We start from the raw sequence: 21,255 nt of genomic DNA on the forward strand, positions 1-21,255 counted from the left end.
GGGGGGGGTGGGTGTATTTAGCATTACAATACATAGCAACAAACCAAACCTCAACAATTCCCCTTTTTGTCTAAATAAAAAGGCTCTTTCTCCTTATAATAATAAATGGCACACAGTAGAACAATTATGAAAATTACTAGGACAGAGTTACATTGAAAAAGTTCAGTCTGTTTGTATTTGGCAATTTAGGAGAAAGTATTCTATCCTATTTTGGTGAGTTCAAAGTTCTTTACCTACATTATATTCTGTTCTAACTTGTATTATTAAATTAAAAATATTTTAGAATCTAAACAATTCAAGCTTATAGTAAGACTGTGACTATCTGGTCTTCAACCTCATCAGAGACATGAGAAAGAATAAATATTACTTGAATATGCAGGAAGTACAGGGACTTGCCTTCCAAATTATAGAAATGACAGAGACTGCGGACTATCTGGTCAGTCTCCAGTATTCTCAATAACGTTTGAGCGTCTATCTTTGGCCTTCTGCGCCAGAACATCTGACAGACCTTCTGTGAAGCAGGAATCATGCAGGACTTGCTTACCATGTCTTGGTAGAGTTTGGCAGTTGGGTTCCCTGCATCCATTTGTCTTTTCTGGACAGCATTCTGTCTACAGATGAACTTAGGGCTTTTTTGTTGTTGTTGTTTTGTTTTTCCCCCAGTGGCTATCTTAACACAATTGAAGCAACTTCATGTGGAAGTTTTTGATGTTTATCATCCTTTTTCAAGTTGAATGGGGTACTGCCAGGAGTTAATATGTCTCAATATCAAAAAAGATCTTAATAAAATTATGTTTAAATGCTATATCCTGTGAGTCACTGAGGTTTTTTTTTGTTGTTGTTGTTGTTTTGGTTTGGTTTGGGTTTTTTGGACCATCTATCCATTCATAGCATATCTAAATAAACAAATGCTGCCTGTCTCTAGTGTCTCTAGCTACCTATTATCTGTTCAATCCAGAATGTATACTTCTGTAATAATCCTGACTAGTATCTAACCTGACAATGAGTTTGATTGACTATTAACTTGTATTACTTGATTATTCTAAACAGTTTGTAATAGCAGTTATTAAAAGGAATGGGACTAAACCTTGTACTTTTAAATAAGTTGAATAGGAATAATACCTATAGAGGAGTTGAAACATGCATACATTATTTGTAACAATATTAATCTTAAATTTTGTTTTTTGTTTTTGTTTTGTTTTTTAGAGACAGGGTTTCTCTGTGTAGCCTTGGCTGTCCTAGAACTCACTCTGTAGACCAGGCTGGCCTCGAACTCAGAAATCCACCTGCCTCTGCCTCTCAAGTGCTGGGATTAAAGGCGTGAGCCACCACTGCCCGGCTTAACCTTAAATTTTGTATCAATACACAAAGATTTATACCAATGAAACCTTTAAATCTGTATCAATATATAAATTTGTACCAAAGTAACAAAAATAACCTTATTTGAGAATAGCAATAAATCTAAGTTGAAGAGTAGATTCAATAATCGACCTTTTTTATTTTATTACTTCTATATGATAATTCTATTCCCTCCTTTTTCTTTTCAACTCCTGTGGTTGAAGGATTCTACAGAGCTCAGAGAAAGGGTAGGCCATGCAGAAAGCAGGAATTTATTAACTCTTTTGAGGCAAGGTTTTGCTATTTAGCACACTGTGCTGGTTTGAATATGGTTAGTCCAGGGAGGGGCACTATTAGGAGGTGTGGCCTTTTGAAGTAGTTGTGGTCTTGTTGGAGGAAGTGTGTCAAACTGTGAGGGTGGGCTTTGAGACCCTCCTCCTGACTGCCTGGGAGACAGTCTTCTGCCTGCCTGCCTTTGGATCAAGGTATAGATGTTTTTAGCTCCTCTAACCCCATGTTTGCCTGGATTCTGCCATGCTTCCTGCCATGATGATAATGAACTGAACTTCAGAACTGGTAAGGCAGACTCAATTAAATGTTGTCCTTTATAAGAGTTGCCTTGGTCATGGTATCTCTTCATTGAAGTAAAACCCAAACTAAGAAACCCCCCTCCTTTTGTCTAAGAGAGAAAGAAGGATAAATAAAAGGAAAGGAACGATGGAAATCCCTGAGTCTAAGTTCCCTGTTTCAATTTTTTCAAGACCTGTTCAAGACCACAATTATTTGTAATCATCCCCTAAAATGACAACATATTTATAATTCATAAAATGACCAAAATCATCCACCCCAACTTAAGGGACTAGGAAAAAAGTCTTTTTTTACAATTGCCTCTTGCTGAATTGGGGCAAAGAATTCCTGTTTGGGGGTCCAAAAGGAAATTGAAAAAATGGTTATGTCAAAAGAAAGCTAGCTGGTATCATTTGTTGTTTAGTCTCTACAAGTTTATTAAGTGAAGTCCTGACTGGATCAATCTGAAAGGATGGATGAACCAAGGTCATCTGGGATTAACAGCCCTTCCTGAAGCTGTTCTGGAGGCAAGTCTCTGGGAACAATATCAGTCTGAAGCAGCATCAGGTGCCCCAGTGTCTTAGTCAGGGTTTCTATTCCTGCACAAACATCATGACCAAGAAGCAAGTTGGGGAGGAAAGGGTTTATTCAGCTTACTTCCACATGGCTGTTGATCACCAGAGGAAGTCAGGACTGGAACTCAAGCAGGCCAGAAAGCAGGAGCTGATGCAGAGGCCATGGAGAGATGTTCCTTGCTGGCTTGCTTCCTCTGGCTTGCTCCCTCTGGCTTGCTCAGCCTGCTCTCTTATAGAACCCAAGACTTCCAGCCCAGGGATGGCACCACCCACAAGGGGCCCTACCCCTTTGATCACTAATTGAGAAAATACCCCACAGCTGGGTCTCATGGAGGCACTTCCCCAACTGAAGCTCCCTTCTCTGTGATAACTCCAGCCTGTGTCAAGTTGACACACAAAACCAGCCAGTACACCCAGCATCCCTGAGGGTGAGTCTTGCCAAGGGTGCTTCCTTGGCCTTCAATTCTGCAACATACAAACCTTATAAGCAATATATATTTTTAAAAATGCATTCATATGCAAATGTGCAGTGCACACAAATCAAGTAAAGATAATTTTCTGCTCCTTGTTTGAGCAGGTGAAAGATATCTGCCTTTCTTCAGAATTTAGTTTGATCATATAACCAAATTGCAATATAAATTTCTATTTATGCATATGAAAGGATGGCATGCAATGGTAAGTTAGGACTCTGTAGCCAATAGGACGTTTTGCTGTGTGTAGCATTTAAGTCTCAGTTGGTGCCAGGGCTGTTCCCAAGTACAGGATTACCATATATAGGTTACCTGTTCTGGTCTTGATTTGTTTCTTCTTGTCTATAGCCAAGATCCTCAGGGAGTCTCCCTCTGTCAAATCTGATTTTTATAATTTTGGATGGGATCCAAAACCTTTTCTTCTTTCCTGTTGACATAAGCATAAATTCTCTCTTCCAACATAGCACATCCTTTGTCCATCATTTTGAAGTCATTAGAAGTATAGACTGATTCAATCCAGCAGCTTCTTTTCTATCTAGGTCTGCTGTATTTTGACCTCTCTCAAAGAGGATATACCATAACATCATAACCATTGAACTTATAACCACCATCATTTTGATGGTTTAAAGCAATTAAAATAATTTAAAACAATATTATTATTTGTTGAGACAGGGTTTCTCTATGTAGCCTGGGTTAATTTGGATTTACTCTGTCGATTGGGCTGGCCTCAAACTCACAAAGAACCTATCTGTCTCTGCCTTTGTCTCCCAAGTATTGAGATCAAAGGTATGAGTTTATTTATTTAGTATCTATGTACCTTTGAAAACATTTACATCAATTCCCATTTCTTTCTTCTTTTCTTTGGAGATTAATATCTATGTGGATTTATTTATCTTACCCTTTTCTCTTAATTTAATATCCTTGTCTGTATTCAACTTTATTAAAATTCCCTTCCATTGAGTATATAAGCATATTCCCAAGCCACATTGTATCTGCTTAGAGGTTTTGGCCTGGGCCATGTGCCATGTGCCAGGCCAAGCAGTCACCAGTTTCCCCATGGGAGTCCATGTCCAAAGAGACCAGCTGCTCAGAGTAGTGTGGCCTTTATTTTATGTTACTTTTCATGAGCGGCCATTACTCTTTCTGTGGGAGCCCCACATTTATGGAGACTTTGTTGGCTGCTCAACGTAGCATGCTATTTTATTTATATTAGTTTGCTATAGTTCTTGGCTGTGGGAGGAATGCAGTCTGCTTAGAGAGGCAGGACTTCACTGGCTTCATTGCAGAGCAGAGGCACTCAGTGTCTGTCCACTTAGGTTCCAAAGCTGTCCCTCCACAGCAGAGCAGAGCAGTGCCCAGGAAGAGCCCAGGCTGGCATTTGAGTCTGCCAGTAGCTCATGTACTCTGCCACCTGGCACATTGTTGACTTTGGGGATTGTATCTTAGTTTACTCTTTAACCGCCTGGAATCATGCCCTCCAAACTAGCATGCATTCCAACCCCTGTCAGAACCCCACAAGGCTTAGGGAAAAAACAGACACATAGCTAAGTAAATCTCTCTCCCTGCCTTCCTAGCCACTATCCCGCCTTTTATCTCAAAGGGTCAGTGTCTTTTATCTGGGAATCTGAAATCTTAAATTTGGGTTAAGAGTAAGTTCTTTCCCCACAGAGGGTGCCAAAATGTTCTTGTAAAAATTAATGGGGTTTTTAACCCTACTTTGTATCATTTAGTTCCTAGATAAAAGACACAAATCTTTATATTTATAAAACCTTTAATACCACTAGAGCTGGGCAGATATTAGCCCTCTAAGCTGTTTTGTCTACTTCCCTGTCAATAACCCAGAAATATGACTTGCCATGTTCCACCTGAGCCACTCTTACTCCATTTGGTCAGCCCTCGAGGCCAGTTCTCACGATCGATTCCTTACCCCATGGTGTCTTCATCTCTCTTCACTCTCCTGTCTCTCCTCTCCTCCTCGGGGGTCTCTCCTCCGACCCCAAGCCCTGGGAAACAAAGCCCCGCCTACCTCTCTTCTGCTCAGTTGCAGGCTGTCAGCATCTTTATTCAATCAATAGTTTTAAATTAAGGAGCAGGGTTACATAGCATCATTTAGTGTACTTGAGAATTTCCTCATCCCTGAAGCTACCAGATCTAGGGGTCCAGTATTTAGCATTACAGTACAAAGCAACAAACCAAATCTCAACACTTCATGTTAGAAGGGTTTGTTTCTGCTTCTTCCTCTTCTCCACCCAAGATTTGGTTGGAGATTTGACCGAGGGGATGTCAGAGGGTACCAGGGTCGTTGCCATTTAAAATATGAGTTTTTCATTCATGGGTGAGTTTAAGTGGTAAGAATGGCTGAAGCCAAGCACCTCTCCTACTTCCCACCTTCTTGCCTTCGGTTTTCATTTTTTTTCTCCTCCTCTCACCCTTCCTCCTCCTCCTTCTCTTCTTCCTCCTCATCTTTCTCTTTCATCCTCTTCCTTTAGTAACACTTATTTGATACAAATTTGTGTGCATGCACAGGCCATGGTGTATTTGAGGGTGTCAGTCCTCTCCTTCCACCCTGGGGATTGAACTCCGGTCATCAGGTTTGGCAGCAAGCTCCTTAACCCACTGAACCATCTCTCACCAGCCCTCACTGCATCATCTTTATTCCCTACCTTCATTCTCATCTGGACCCTCTTCATTTTCTTCTTCATTATCGTTAACTTTATCTTCTGATAGCTGACTCTCAGAAGATTGACAGTTAAGATCATATTATAAATAATTCATCTTTTTGTTGTTGTTGTTGTCACTGTTTTTTTCAAGACAGGGTTTCTCTGTGTAGCCATGTCTGTCCTGGAACTCACTCTGTAGACCAGGCTGACCTCGAACTCAGAGATCTGCCTACCTCTGCCTCCCAAGTGTTGGGATTAAAGGAGTGCACCACAACTGCCCAGCAAATAATTCATCTTTGAGACTTTTCTCTGGTTATATTTTTTTCTGTTACACTATACTAATGAATGCAATTGTGTCTAAATTACAGAGGCTTGTGTAAAACTGAATTGAAGAACAATCTGTGCTTTCTTTTTCCCCTAAAATATCCAGTTATTCACCCCCACCCTCTCCTTAAAACAAAACTTATCTCTTAAAGTTGAATAACGCTGTCCTTCAGGTAGCTTCTACAGCTTCTACTGATGTTCACATAGAAACTGGAAAAGGGAACCAACTCCAGTGACCATCAGTGTAGTGACTTACTGTGAAGAGCCTGTAGAAGGGAGCTGTGCACTTGTGCAGAGGAGAAAAACAGGAAACCAACTCCAGTGACCATCAGAGTAGTGACTTACTGTGAAGAGCCTGTAGACGGGAACTGTGCACTTGTGCAGAGGAGAAAAACAGGAAACCAACTCCAGTGACCATCAGAGTAGTGACTTACTGTGAAGAACCTGTAGATGGAAGCTGTGCACTTGTGCAGAGGAGAAAAACAGACTTTTTTGGAATAAAGGCTTGACCAAAAGACTTCAGCTGAATGCACAATTACTGACTTCAAAAACTGACCATCTGTACATCAGTCTAGTGAAGATGTTTTATTTTTAACAATGTGGGAAAATACAGTGTGCAAAGGAGGGGGAAATGATAAATGATATGTTTTTAAATCAAAATGCTAGAGAAATATGCAAGGGAATATATATACCTAACATATTTATAAAACTTTTTGTTGGATTTGTTTTTATTTTATAAAGTATGTGTGTGGGGGTGTGGGGGTGTGGGTGTGGGTGTGTGTAAAACCATTCAGGCATTTATTAGGTACAAGATCCTATAATCCTGTAATTACTGGATAAAGCCTGATAATTGTATTTAAATCTTTTATATCACCACTATTATTTATTGCCATATTAGAGTATATTAGAAATCTCGCTGGGCAGTGGTGGCACATGCCTTTAATCCAGCACACTTGGGAGGCAGAGGCAGGTGGATTTCTGAGTTTGAGGCCAGCTTGGTCTACAGAGTGAGTTCCAGAACAGTCTGGGGTATACAGAGAAACCCTGTCTCAAAACAATAAATAAATAAATAAAAATAAAATAAATAAAAATAAAATCTCACTGTAGTTATGCATTTGTTTTTTCCTCTTTAAATTCTACTTAATTCCCATTTCTATTTAAAGGATTTATTAATAGGTATATGTTATGTGTACTTGCTCATCTGGTGCATGTGCCATGCTATGTGTGGAAGTTGGGGGACAACTTGTAGGAGTTGGTTCATTCTATCATGTGGGTCCTAGGAATCAAACTCAGGTCTTCAGGCTTGGCAGCAAAAGACTCTATGGACTGAGCCAACTCCAGAGTCTTTGTTATTGAGTGTCTTAGTTACTTTTCTATTTCTATGATAAAATGCCATCACCAAAACTACTCATAGACAAAGGAGTTTATTCTGCTCTTACAGTTTTAGAGGGGTAGAGTTCATGGATGCAGGGTAGAGGCAGATGTCTGGAGCAGTGGCTGGGATGCACATCTTGAACTACAAGCAGGAGGCTGACTAGAAATGGCAGGAGTCTTTGAAACCTGGGAGCCCATCTCCCAGTGGCATACAGCTTTCAACAAGGCCACACCTTCTAAGCCCTCCCTAGAAAGCTACCACTGGGGACCAAGTACTTATGCTCCCAAGGCTTCCGAGGGGCACCTCTTTCAAGTCATCACTTTAGGTATATAAAAGCTCAGAACTATTTTTTTTCTCTAATACAAGTTTAGCTATACCAATTTGTTTTAAAATTCATATTTACTTGTTATAATTTTTACTTTTAGTCTTTCTGCAATTTTATGTCTTAGCTTCATCTACTCATATAAAACATGGTTGGATCTGTAACTGATGGACTTGAGTCATTTAATTTTAGGTTGATTTCAGACAAACTTGCAACTTAGGTGTAACAAACCCACAAATATTCTCCTACACTCTGCCCCAACTCCCATCTTATAAATTTTGGTCGGTTTCCCCTTTCATTCCATTCCAAATAGTTAAGAGAGGACTTATATAGAGACTGTATAAAGGACTCTCATGATCCATTGATACTATCTTAACACAGAACATGTGAAAGAGATTCAAATGCCAGATGCAGGAGTGGCTGAAATGTACTTGAAAAGTGCTGGTGGGGAAATGCAAATGAAAGCCACAGTGGTGCTATTTCACACCCACTGAGATGCCACAAGAAAAACAGGGTGTCACAAAGGTTGGCAAGGGTATGGAGTAACTGGAACCCCTACATATGATACCCCTGTATGATGCGAGATGGTCTAGCCACTCTGGAAAGTGGCAATGTGCGTGTGCGTGTGTGTGTGTGTGTGTGTGTGTGTGTGTGTGTGTGTGTGAGAGAGAGAGAGAGAGAGAGAGAGAGAGAGAGAGAGAACATGCATGTGCAAGTGTCCCGTACATGTGTGGATACAAGAAACAGCCTCGGGTGTCAGTCCTTGTTCCTCATTTGAGGCAGAGGCACCTGTTCACTTTTGTATACTCCAGGCAGGTTGTCATGTGAACTTCCAGGGATTTTCCTGTTTTTAATTACTCTTCTTGAAATAGGAGCTGGGACTACAGACAAGTGCTTCTGTGTTTGGCTTTTTATGTGAGTTCTGGGCACTCAAACTCAAAAGGTAAGTACTTTATCTTCGAAGCCAAATCCCTATGTGTGTGTGTGTGTGTGATAAAACCATCCCTCATGAGCCGATAATCATATATATATGTATAATAAAATACATGTATATATGTATAATAAAAATATTTATAAAAGTTTTAAAAAAAGAAAGTGCTGTTTCCTTTTTGTGACACTTTCTACACCAAGCTTTTTTTGTGGCATTTCCTGGAGAGTGACCTGTTTGTCTTCTGCCCTGTCAATCAGCCTTCTCTCCTCCACATTATGGTGAAGATTTCACAGCTGTAAATTTACTAAGAGCTTTCATTTTATATTTCAAATGGCTAAATCAAGTTGTACAAATTATACCTCCAAAAATCTACTAAAACACCCCTTGTCCCACATTAGTGAACTTAAGCAGTTCTGAGTTTTTTGAGATTATTTCCCATATTCTGTGCCTGGGTGGTCAGTATCACATCTGACACTTGTTAGTGGACACAGTAAAGATTAAATGTACTTCACCACACTCATGACAGACACAAAAGGCCTCAGCATTTATGGTCATGGTTGGTCCCCAAAGGGACGGTCCAAGTCCAGGACTGCAGGCCTTCCTGGCTGCCTTCCAACCGGTGAGGCTACAGTGAGCTTTGGCCTGGGAGTGATTAACCTGTCACTGATTAACCAGCCCAGTTGGAAGACAGTGCTACCAGCACTGCCTAGACAAAGACTCCTACCTGGCCAAGCTCCGGTGGGCAGAAAACATGTCTACCCGCTATCACCAAGCAGCGAGTGACAGCTACCTGGAACTTCTGAAGGAGGCCACCAAGCGGGATCTGAATCTCTCAGATGAGGATGGCATGACGCCCACTCTCCTGGCAGCCTACCACGGCAACCTCGAGGCCCTAGAAATAATCTGCAGTAGAGGGTGAGTGACTCCTGTTAGAGCGTCCTGGGTGGGGAACGCCATACTGGCATCGAGAGTCAGAGATGTCCACATCGACATTTTACTTCTTTCTAGGCTCCCTAAATAGTTGGCTTTTAGAGAAAGAGACAAGACTAGGTACGGTTTCTTTTCCTGTGAAAATAGCCATTTAGAAGTCACCCAGGCAGAGGGGTGGGGTAGGTATTGTAACTATATGCCCTGAAAATCATCTCCATGGAATTTAAATGGTTAACTCTTTAAAAAGAGGTCACCATGCTTTTTTGGTTCAGTTATCCTTCTTGGTTAGGACATGGCTTTATTTTACGTTTTCAATTGTGTCACAAAAATCTATCTTTTATGAGCACTTGGCCTTGGTATAAGCTCCTGGTTCTTGAATGGAATTTCTGGCTTTACAGGCTATAAAATGAGTTTTCGGTCCATCTTTACACACACACACACACACACACACACTCACACCCATCTCTTACCTTTAATTTCAAGTCTTTGCTAACTCTTTTATTCTGCTTGTCCTGCTTATTGCTAGTCAGGGTAGGCAGCTCCCACTTAAGATGAGGAGAAATGGAGCAAAAGAGGAGTCTGTGGAAGTGGGGTTGGGGAGAGGAAGGGAGGTAAAGAGGAAGAGGGCCAAGTGACTCCAGTACAGTGCATACTTAGCATCTGGCAGGTCCACCTCTCCTCCTTCTCTCCCCTTCGTACTCTTACTCCTTTTTCCATTCCCTCCTCCTCTGATTCTGATTCTTATATATTTTTGGTACTGCCCAGATGGTGCCGATCAACAAAACATCCTGGTGTTCTTGTGGCAATCAGATCTGAGAGGGGAAGCCAAGCAATCGGCTTATGGTAGATGTGACAAAGTCTGTGCCAGGGAAGGAAAATTAAGCTGGTATTAGAAAGACAAGGAGCTGGCTAAGGCTAAGGGAAGTATTCCCCCCCCCCCCAAGGCAGAAAGCACTGTGCACTCCGAGGATGGAAGATGTTGAGTTTGGCTGGACTTGACCTGCACAGGGACAGACCTAAGCTGTGAGACCAGACTATCAGGAGCCTTCAGAGTTCTACTAAGGACTTGAATCTTCTCCTGAGAGCCTAGAAACCATACCCTCTATTTACAAAGGAACCATCCAGATAGATTTATGCTTATGAATATTGTTCTGGTGATTGTACAGAGAATGTCTAGGGACATTCAAGGTAAAGTGAACTAGTGTGGTGACACTGGGTGTGGGTAGACACGGAGATTTGAGTCACAGTTTGGATGTCAGACAGTGATTGGATGTGGCAAGTAAAGGAAGAAGAGGGTCAAAATCTATGTTTGGATTAAACAGATTGTAGATATGGACACCTCATTGAATTGAGGAACATATCAGAAAGCGCACGCCCACTCCCTATATTGAATCTTCTGAAACTTTATTCAAAATAGGTCTTTCTTTTTTGGAGTTAATGTCTCAATTTTGTTACAGCAATAAAGTATGTAACACACTTACTCTAATTTACAAGGACACCTTAGTATTATAATCAGCAAATTTGATACATAATTTGTTTCTTTCCTGCTAGTTTGCAGTGTTGTGATGATTATTCTCCCACATAAGTCCTTGTCCATATTTTTTTTTTCAAGTGTAAATCCTCAGAACTGAAGTTTTTGTGTCAGTTGGCCTGCACTTGTGCTATGATGACAAAATACCTCAGGCAAGGTAACTTATAGAGGATAAAACCGATTCTCATAATTTTAAGAGCAGCCAGGAAGTCCAAGATCAAATTGGCAAGAAGTCCAGTGCCTAGAGAGAGATAGTCTCTGTTTCTATGATGGCTTCTTATGGCTGCCACCTCTGGGGAGGGCAAAGGTGAAGCCCTCACACAGTAGGAGGAAGAGAAGGTGCAAGCAAGCAAAATTATGAAAAAGCAAGTTCCTTCCCTTCATAGGGAATCCCTTTTACAAGGTGAAAGGCAGGTTCCTGGTGAGGCTGAGAATGCCAGCTCTGACCAGCCACTACATTTCCATCTGCGTGTCTGTAACATTGCCCCGATTTTATAATGGGTTCTTAAATATTGATTTATAAAATTGGCTTTCAAAGAAGTGTGTGTGTGTTCTGTGTGTGTGTGTATGTGTGTGTGTGTATGTGTGGTTAATGGCAGTGTCAGCATACCAGGGTGCACATGGGGAGGTCAGAGGACACAGCCTTGGTTGTCAGGCCTCCACTTTCCACCGTGTTTTGAGAGCAGGTCTCTTGTTGCTCACAGGTTAGCTGGCCCATGATCCACTGAGGACTCTCCTGTCTCTGCCTCTCATTTTGCCAGAGGAATGCTGAAGAAGCCTTTGGTTTGGCTTTATGTGAATCCTGGGGGTCTGAACTTAAGGCCTTAGGCTTGTACAGTGAAGACAGTGCACCCATATTGCTAGCATTCTGAGCCAGGAAGTTTGTGAGCCTGATGGTAGCCCTAACTTCATAGTAAGTCCCTGACTCCAAAACCTTTCATATGCTTGATATATAGTATGACATTTTAAATACATCTATGTTAAAGAGCGACTAGACCAAGCTAATTATATGATACCTTGTACTTATCTCTTTTTTTTTTTTTTTTTTTTTTGAGGCAGGGTTTCTCTGTATAGCCCTGGCCACATACATAATTGGATACATAATTTGGTCTACGAGGCCACTCTGTAGACCAGGCTGGCCTTGAACTCAGAAATCCGCCTGCCTCTGCCTCCCAAGTAGTGCTGGGATTAAAGGTGTGCGCCACCACTGCCCAGCTTTTTTTTTTTTTTTTTTTTTTTTTTTTTTTTTTTTGTACTTATCATTTTTGTGACGAAGATATTTAAAACAGCTTCCTGGCAATTTTCAAGTATGTAAATTGTTTCTTGTGTAGTCATCCCATTGTAGAGTGCATTGCTTGAAATTCCTCCGTTTAATGGGCATTCTGAATCCCTAAACCTGTAACACCACACTTTCCTCCCTGCCTTCAACCACTGTCTACTGAAGAGACTTTTATAGGTTCCATATTGTTTAGATCCACATTTGAGTGAAACTGTGAGGTATTTGTCTTTTGGTGCCTAGGTTATTTCACTGAGCATAACGTACTCCAGGAGCATCCATGTTTCCAAATGCAGGACTGTCTTATTCTTTAAGGCAAAATAATATTCCATTGTACATATGTGTGTGTGTGTATAAGTATATATGTACATATGTATATGAATATATGCGTGTATGCAATTTAATTAGTTACCTATTCATGACACTTAGTTCCTTTTCATTTCTGGTTTTGCCAAGGACTGTTTAACTTAGGTCGTGGAGTCAACAGGAACAACCTTGTTCGTTCAGCTCTGTCCACACCCTCACACTTCCTTGGAATAAGTTCTTTAAAGTAGAGCAGTGGATCTGGGCGTTCCCTGATAGCCTGCTAAGCAAGCTGGGCCATAGTATGCTTACCTGGCACTGCCCTTTCCTCACGATCCCACTGAAGACAGACAACTGACAGTGTTCAATCACTTCCTGTTGGTTGGGCAAACACTGGCAGTATATGATTTTAATCGGCATTTTCTTCATTATTATACGTATAAATAATTCTTTTTTGTGTGTAGAAAAACACTTTTGTCAGAATTATTGTTTTCTGAGAACAGCTTTACACATAGTCAAAATCAACTTCAAAAGAAGAAATTGGAGTGGGACAGATGCCTAGAGTGTTGTAGTTTAAGCAAATTACTCACTTAACAACAATAACAAGCCCACTTAAAAAAGTATTGCTCAAAACTATTGCTTAACTAAAAATCAAGGGCAAAAGATGGCTTATTTTAAAATTGCTTCTGAGAATTTCTCTTTTGGGAAGAAAATACCAACACTACATTGAATCTATCCCAAAGAATCCATAGGATATTGGCATTAGATTCTGCCTATCAAACAAAGGGGGGTGGGTTGTTGATGGTGGAGCAACTGTATATAGTGATTTTACTGAGAAAACTGAGCCAGGAAACCAAGTTTAGCAACATACACTGGAGAGGCAGGGATAGCAGGAGCTCTGGGACTTTTGGGGCAGTCAGTGGAGCTAATAGGCAAGATCTAGAGATCTAGTTTTAGAGAGATACCCTTTTTCAAAAAGAATAAAAAGTAGAGAAGCAATTGAGGAAGAAATCCATGTTAACCTCTGCCCTCTATGCATATGTTGTGAAGCATGCACACATGCACACACACACACACATACACACACACAAACACAAACACATGCACATACATGCACACATACCACATACATGCACACATACCACATACATGCACACACACACACACCACACACATACAACACATACAACACATACACACAAGAGATATGTGAGTCAGGCATGGTGGTGTATATCTGTAATCCCAGAAATCAGAAGACTAAGGCAGGAGGATTCTAAGCTGAAAACCAGCCTGTGTTACATAGAAAGACTCTTTACAAACAAGCAGGGAAGAGAGTAGGATTAGATTTAAAAGAAATTTCATGAAACTTGACAATAATAATTTTTTATATCAATTGGAAAGTTGTCATTAAGGTTCAGATGCACTTCTTGACAGTTTCATTTTTAAGTCTGAAATTCTACAGTTGAAATCTTCTCTACAGAAGTCGCACCTCTGCCCCATCTCAGGCTTTCTTCCTCTAATCTTGAATGGATTGCCAAGGACCCACTGAGATGAGAAAGCTCACTGCATCCTGCCTGAGCATATGGGTCTCCCTCAGACTCTCAACAGCCTGTTACTTCCTGCTACGACTCACCCTGCCCAGCACTTTCTTCTCTGGCTTATGCAAACCAAGGATAATTCAGGCAAATTTAGGCAGTGTGTTTTTGTTTATGTCTCGGTCACATCTTGGCCGTTTTCCAGCCCCCTTTGAAGTCTAGGTTCCTTAAGGGGTCCTTTGAAAATGGTGTTCAGTAAGTAAATAAAAAGTGAAACCATGTGTTTGGGGATGAAGAACTGTGCTCCCCAAAGATTCCACCATGCCAATGCTGGAAGAGGGGGGTTGCCTTTGATCCAAAATAATTCAATTGGGCTAACTGGCTAGAGCCCTCTTAACAGAGGCTGACGAAAACGGCATTATTTACCATTTGCTTTCCTTAGATTCAATTTCATTTTCTTTCCTTCCTTTCCCCATTTCTTACCCATAACTCTGTGCTATCTGATGTCCACTGATGTCCACTCTGGGTTCCCCACACATGCCATGTGATATCAGCCATCCCTGTCTGTGGCCATGCTGCTCTCTGTGACACAGGCAGCCCACCTATGGCTGGACCTAGTCCACAGTGGGTTTTCCTTGGACTTCACTGTGTTTTTGCTTCAAAGTTGAGCCAACATTAAAAAAAAAAAAAAAAAAAAAAAAAAAAAAATCCTTGAAGTTCTGGTGTTCAGTCTTCATTTGGAAAATGGATGTGGGTAACACTGTTTCTGCCTTGTTAGGGCATAGCCAGAGCTGCCCCACTACTGCAGCTTCCAGGAGCTTGATCTTCTCTTGGTCTTGAGGAAACAAACTTGGTTTCTGTCAGTTGTGTGTCTTTGGTCAGATTTCGAGGTTTTGATTAGAAACTACAGAAGATAAAAGAAAAAAAATGTAGGCTTCTTCTCTAGGAAAAATCAGCTTATTGGGTCAATAGAGAATTACTACTTGATAAATAAAATGAGTTAAGCAAATACTTAACTACAAGAACAAGGCTGGTATGGGGGCTTATATCTGTAACCCTGGCTCTAGGGAAGATGCTGTAAGAGGTTCACCATAAGTTTGAGGCCAGCTTGGACTACACAGTGAGTTCCAGCCTGTCTGAGATGCAGAATAAGATGCTCAAAAATAGAAGATAGATAGATAGATAGATAGATAGATAGATAGATAGATAGATAGATAGATAGATAGACAGATGGCTCAGTGGGTAATGGCATTTGCTTCTCAACCTGATGTTTTAAGATTGATCCCCAAGTCCCACATGGTGAACTGAGAGAACTATGTAAGTTGCCCTCTGACATCCAAATGCACACTGTGGTACTCATGCCCAAACATATACACACAGAAAATAAATACATTTAATTTTTGAAAATATTTTAAAAGATTAAAACTTTCACAAGAGTGTCACAGTAGTAGAAAGAGAAAATGAGAGACACAATAGGTAAACATGGGCAGGATTGATCTGAGGGGTGCTGCCTGTCGGGCTGGAGGTGTAGCTCTATGGTAGAAGACTTGGCAGGCACATATGAGGCCCTGTATTCTACTCTTAACACTGCAAATATAAAAATGGAAGTGTGCTGCCTGTTAGCATTATTCAAAACCATTGCACCCTTCAGAGTCTCGCTTGACTCTCGGGGTGATGATTGGTTCTCAACTGAGTCAAACAGAGGTTTACAGGGAGGAGACCCAAGTCTGAGTCATCAAATTGTGCAATTCTGGTTTTGCCACATTAGCATAGCCACAGCAAACCTGTGAATCACCTGAAGATCTTGTCAAGATTCCAATTCAGTAAGTCTGGGTTGGGCTCCAAATTCTGCCTTTTGATAAAACCATAGGTGGTCTGTTGTTGCTGTGGCTACTGCTGCTGTTGCTGACTACATGTTTGGGTCAAAAAACTACCCAAAGTAGAATCAGGATGGTATATTATCGACCTTTGCAAGGGTATGGCCTTTTTTTTTTTTTTTTCGGTTTCTGTTTCAGCCTTCCCACCAGCAGTGGTAAGAGGTTTTCTCAGTTCTCCTCCCTCCTGTGCTTCAGTAGGGTCTGTACTTGCATCTTAAGACTTCAGAGGACATAGAAGTTCTTTTTTTTTCTGCTTGCTTTTTCTTCTGTTTTCCTCATTTGACTAAAGAGAGGGCTGAAGTGTTGGCTAGAATTAGCTCTCTCTAAGTCCTCAGAGAATACTGCTAAGTTGTCGGGACAATTGAAAGCCAATTAAACACAGAAATTATTGAAATCACATAAACTTACAACTGAACAGATTTTACTGAAATGTAGCCCTCAATTTACCATTTTATAGTTGGTTCACTATTTTTCTTTGTATGTGTGCTCTGAAGTTACACATGTCCATGATATTGCTATGATGGAAATAAAATAGCGGAGTATTACATGTGTCTTCCAGTCTCTGCATCCAGTGAGGTGATGTGGTAACATGAAAATTTTCATGATGAGTAAATTTATACCATCGTAATGCTGTAAATCAGGCCTTTGATTTTATTTTTCCTGTGAATGAGCCCATTGTTAAAACATTTACCAGTATGTCATTGGATGACATTCTTGGCTTTGGGGAATTTTCTAATTAAGCTCAATTAGAAATAGGCATAATACTATATTTCCTTTCTCTTAATCATTATGACCCAACTCTGACCAATGAGATATGCAAGTGACAGCTAGAAACGTTTCCGGGAAGCTTTTCTTCTAAAAGGGAGGCATAGGGTAGGGATGGTTCTTTCTCATTCTAGCCATCTGGTATCTGGCTGTGATGTAGCCAAACTTGGCAGCCATCGTATGTCAACATCAAGGCAGGGTAAACATGCATTTTGTTGGTTGTTTTTTGTTTTTCTTTATAGACCTTATCATCAGTGAAAAAAATAATTTAACATGCACCTTTTATATTTTCTTCTCTAGTGGGGACCCTGATAAGTGTGACATCTGGGGGAACACCCCTCTACATTATGCAGCCTCCAATGGCCACATCCACTGCATCTCATTTCTAGTCAACTTTGGTGCCAACATCTTTGCCCTGGATAATGACTTGAAGTCTCCTTTGGATGCTGCTGCTAGCAGGGAGCAGAAAGAATGTGTTGCTCTCCTGGATAAGGCTGCCACTGTGCAGAACACCATGAACCCCAAAAGGGTCACTAGACTGAAGGAACAGGCTCTGAAGAATGCTAGGAGGCAGATGAAAGAGTGTGAAAGGCTTCAGGAGAGGCATCAAAACAAGATGGCGCGCACATATAGCAAGGAGGACTCTGGGACGCTTGCTTCTTCCCATAGTACCTTCTCTCGGTCATTTCTTTCAAATACTTCTGCTGGTGGATTTGGATCACTGTCTAAAGGCATTAAAGATACCTTCAAGATAAAATCTAAGAAGAGTAAAGATACAGCAGAGCAGGGAGGGAAGGATGGCAGAAGTGGGCAGAGGCCTGTGATGGAAGTGTTCAGAGAGGAGGAGGAAGACTCATTTCCAAAGGACTTCAAAGAGAAGCTCCATTTCTCAGTAGAAGAAGCCAGTGATGTACAACACGAGTCTATTCTCAACCGTCCAGGTCTAGGAAGTATTGTCTTTAGTAGAAACAGAATAATGGACCTTGAGTACATGTCTTACAGCGAGAAGGAGTTGGGGTTTATAATGCCCCGTAGGCTGTTCCAAAGACAAGAAGCAGAAGGAACAGATGAAGAAGAGGAGGAGGAGGAGGAGGAGGAAGAGAGAGAGGCAAACAGGGCTGCAGCTGATCTTTCTTGGGATGAAGAAGATGTAGAATGGGAGGAAGATGCTGTTGATGCCACTCCATTGGAAGTATTCTTGCAGTCTCAGCACCTGGAGGAATTCCTTCCCATTTTCAGGAGAGAACAGATTGATCTAGAGGCCCTGCTGCTTTGCTCTGATGAGGACCTTCAAAATATCCACATGCAGCTGGGCCCCAGGAAGAAAGTCCTTAGTGCCATAGACAAAAGGAAGCAGGTGCTCCAACAGCCTGGGCAGTTGGTTGACACCAGCCTCTGATGGAAGGCATTGATTAAAAGGAAAGCTTGAGCCTGGGGTTCATGCTGAGTTCCCTGGAACCACCCCAAAATGAACCCCATGCCTGGTCTCTGTCTGATGACCGACTACTGGGTGTAGGTGTTAGGGTTTTAGAGAGGACCCTCCAAAAGAGAGGCTCAGACTCTGGGAGATACTCTATCCAAGTAAACCATCAATGAGAAAAGACCTTGGGAGACCTTGGGACTAGATAATGGCATTTCTCTTCCAGGCCTTGCATTCTGTGTAGACTTAGGGCTATTACTAGTCTGAAGCCCAAAGCCCAACTTAAATGGATCTAGCCACTTAACAGATGCTTACTAACTATGGGGTTGGGTTTACAGTACTCCTGTCTGAGAATCAGGACATGTTAGCAGGTAGGGGGATGACAGAAAGGAAATGTGGGGTACTTGGTATGGACTGGATTTCTAAAGTTCTCATATGGAAGTCCTAACACCTAAGTGAGTGTTTTTGGATAGTACTTTAACGATGTGATTAAGGTCGAATGAGGTTATAAGGGCAGGCTAATAATTCTATATGACTTAGAAGACAAGAAAGACTGTGAAGGGTTTGTTCACACTTGAAGAAAGGAGGACAGCAGGGAAGTGGCTGCCAGACAGCCAAGGAGAGAAGCACCCAAAGCAGACCTCGGAACAGTTTGGGCTTTCAGCCTCCTGAGATATGAAAAATAAATGTCTGTTGTTTGAGCCACTCTGTCTGTAGTGTTCTGTTATGGGGGCTGTCCTGGCTGGTTTTGTGTGTCAACTTGACATAGGCTGGAGTTATCACAGAGAAGGGAGCTTCAGTTGGGGAAGTGCCTCCATGAGGTCCAGCTGTGGGGCATTTTCTCAATTAGTGATCCAGGGGGTAGGGCCCCCTTGTGGGTGGTGCCATCCCTGGGCTGGAAGTCTTGAGTTCTATAAGAGAGCAGGCTGAGCAAGCCAGGGGAAGCAAGCCAGTAAGAAACATCGTGGAAATGTAAGCGGAATAAACCCTTTCCTCCCCAATTTGCTTCTTGGTCATGATGTTTGTGCAGGAATAGAAACCCTGACTAAGACAGGGGCCTAGGCTAACAAGTGTGGTATGTAAACAAGAGGACAGTGAAGAGAGCAAGGAGGATTCAGAAAAAACAATGTCTGCCCCATCTTACAATTTCTCTAAGGGTTAAGTGTCTTCTGAGGTGCAAAACAGGAGGGAAAAGGTATAGTTTTTAGGAAGGATGATGGTGAAAGTATATTTTGCGCATCCAGGTTTGCTACACATGCCCTCACTTCGTTAGTGTGTATTCACAGGACTGCCGCCCAGAAAATGCTTGTTATAGTCTAGATCCTAGATGTGGCCCAAAAGGCCCATATGCTAATGGCTTGGTCATCTGCCTATGGAGCTATTGGGAGGAGGTGGATGTCTATTCACCAGGCAGGGCTTATTAGAAGGAAGTTAGGTCATCAAAGCATGTCCTTGAAGGGGATATTGGAATTCCAAGTGCCCCTTTCTTTGCTTTCCAGGTAACTTGAACAAATTTCCTCTGCCACATGATTTTAATGGATCACTTTACCAGAGGTCCCAAAGCACTAAGACCATGGTCATAGAGTCACACCTCTGAAGTGACAAGTTAAAATAAACCTATCTTTCTTAATTATGAACAAATGTTTATTCCCCTCAGATAGGCACCAATGACAGAACAAAGGAACAATTCTACCCAAGTTGAGCTCAAAACCATGGAGGTTTTAGAATTAGTTAACAGGAGCATGGGCAATTCAAAGGTACCCTTATTAGCACAAATGGTGCATCCTGGGAGCTTCCTGCCTAAGCTGCTGTTTGCTGCTTTCACAATGCTGGGAGGGGGTCTTGTGAATTTCTTAACTTGTATATGCTTCATGAGCCTGGCAAACTCTCAATAGCTCCTGGAGTCTTCCGAGTCTCCCTCCTCTCACCAATAGGTCATGTTTCAATTCAGATGAAGTGGTGACATAATAGTTTCACACACACATGTATATATATACATATACACGTATATATATACATACATATATATAATTCGTAATTGTGTATAGTAGTCACACACACATATTCCATTATCCTCTATTGTACCTTTCTCTCCATTTCTTTAAACCTTTTCCTTTTCTCACAGATCCTTTCTGCTTTCATCACACACACACACACACACACACACACACACACACACACACACACCGTACCGTACTCTCTTAAATCTAGATTTTGCATATGAGAAGAAAATATGAGCTACTAGTCTTTTTGAATGAGGTATGTATATTTTGCTTAACAGTCTTCGAATCCTGAAAATGTCTGAATTTCATTCTTTACAGTTGAATAAAATTCAGTTGTATAATGCACTACATTTTCTTTTCCCATTCATTGGTTGGTAAACATCCAGGCTGGTCCTATTTCTTGGTTATTGTGAACAGTGCAGCAATAAATATGGATGTGCAGGACTGTGTGGTTTATTGACTGGGCTATCTGGGCCACATGATAGTTGTTTTCAGTTTATGGAGGGCTGCCAAGCTAGATTCCATAGTTTACTTTCCCACCAGCAATATATAAAGTTCCTCTCTCTAAAATCTTGCCAGAATTTTTTAAATGCTTACAGTTTTTAAAAGGCAATCTCAATTGAAACCACCTTCAAGCAATAGCTAAGGTTTTTGGAATTTTGCAGCCAGACTACTACCAGGTAGAATTTACCATTGACTGTGTGACTGTGTATATAATATTAGAACCATTATTTTAGCCCAGCTGATTTCTCATTTACATCTTAAGTTACTTTAAGAGTCATGCAGGATACAGATGCTCAAATGCTCAAACTCACTCATTCCTCCCTAGTGAATGGATTCAAGAGCATATAGATTCTTAGATGTGTTACATTAGGGAATACTTGCTTACAAATACTGTGTTTGGTTGTGGAATAAACTGGAGTTGTACTTGTCCTCAATAATGTGTGCGGAAGCAGTTGTCATAGGAAGGCATGCACAGGTCTTGTGACCCAAGCCTGCCTCTGTCACACATCCTCACTGTGAAGGATCCTCTCTAGTTCTCTAGAAACTGCC

At 41.3% G+C, this 21,255-nt stretch overlaps 1 protein-coding gene across 1 annotated transcript; it reads left to right on the forward strand.

The window, feature by feature from the left end:
• Window positions 1-9,258: 9,258 nt before the first annotated feature.
• On the forward strand, window positions 9,259-18,904 carry Anks4b (ankyrin repeat and sterile alpha motif domain containing 4B). The gene is made up of 2 exons (XM_031384602.1): window positions 9,259-9,477; window positions 17,080-18,904. Exons 1-2 carry the CDS (start codon window positions 9,314-9,316, stop codon window positions 18,176-18,178), a joined length of 1,263 nt encoding a protein of 420 aa, XP_031240462.1. The 5' UTR covers window positions 9,259-9,313; the 3' UTR covers window positions 18,179-18,904.
• The last annotated feature ends 2,351 nt before the right edge of the window (window positions 18,905-21,255 follow it).

This window comes from Mastomys coucha, unplaced genomic scaffold (assembly GCF_008632895.1).
Source record: "Mastomys coucha isolate ucsf_1 unplaced genomic scaffold, UCSF_Mcou_1 pScaffold21, whole genome shotgun sequence".
In the NCBI taxonomy this organism is placed as follows: Eukaryota; Metazoa; Chordata; class Mammalia; order Rodentia; family Muridae; genus Mastomys; species Mastomys coucha.

What these genes read in the sequence shown, in the direction of transcription:
- Anks4b (XM_031384602.1), top strand. Translation starts at nt 9,314, where the DNA reads ATGTCTACCCGCTATCACCAAGCAGCGAGTGACAGCTACCTGGAACTT. An exon ending in GAAATAATCTGCAGTAGAGG is followed by an intron (nt 9,478 to 17,079) that starts GTGAGTGACTCC and finishes TTTCTTCTCTAG; the next exon opens with TGGGGACCCTGATAAGTGTG.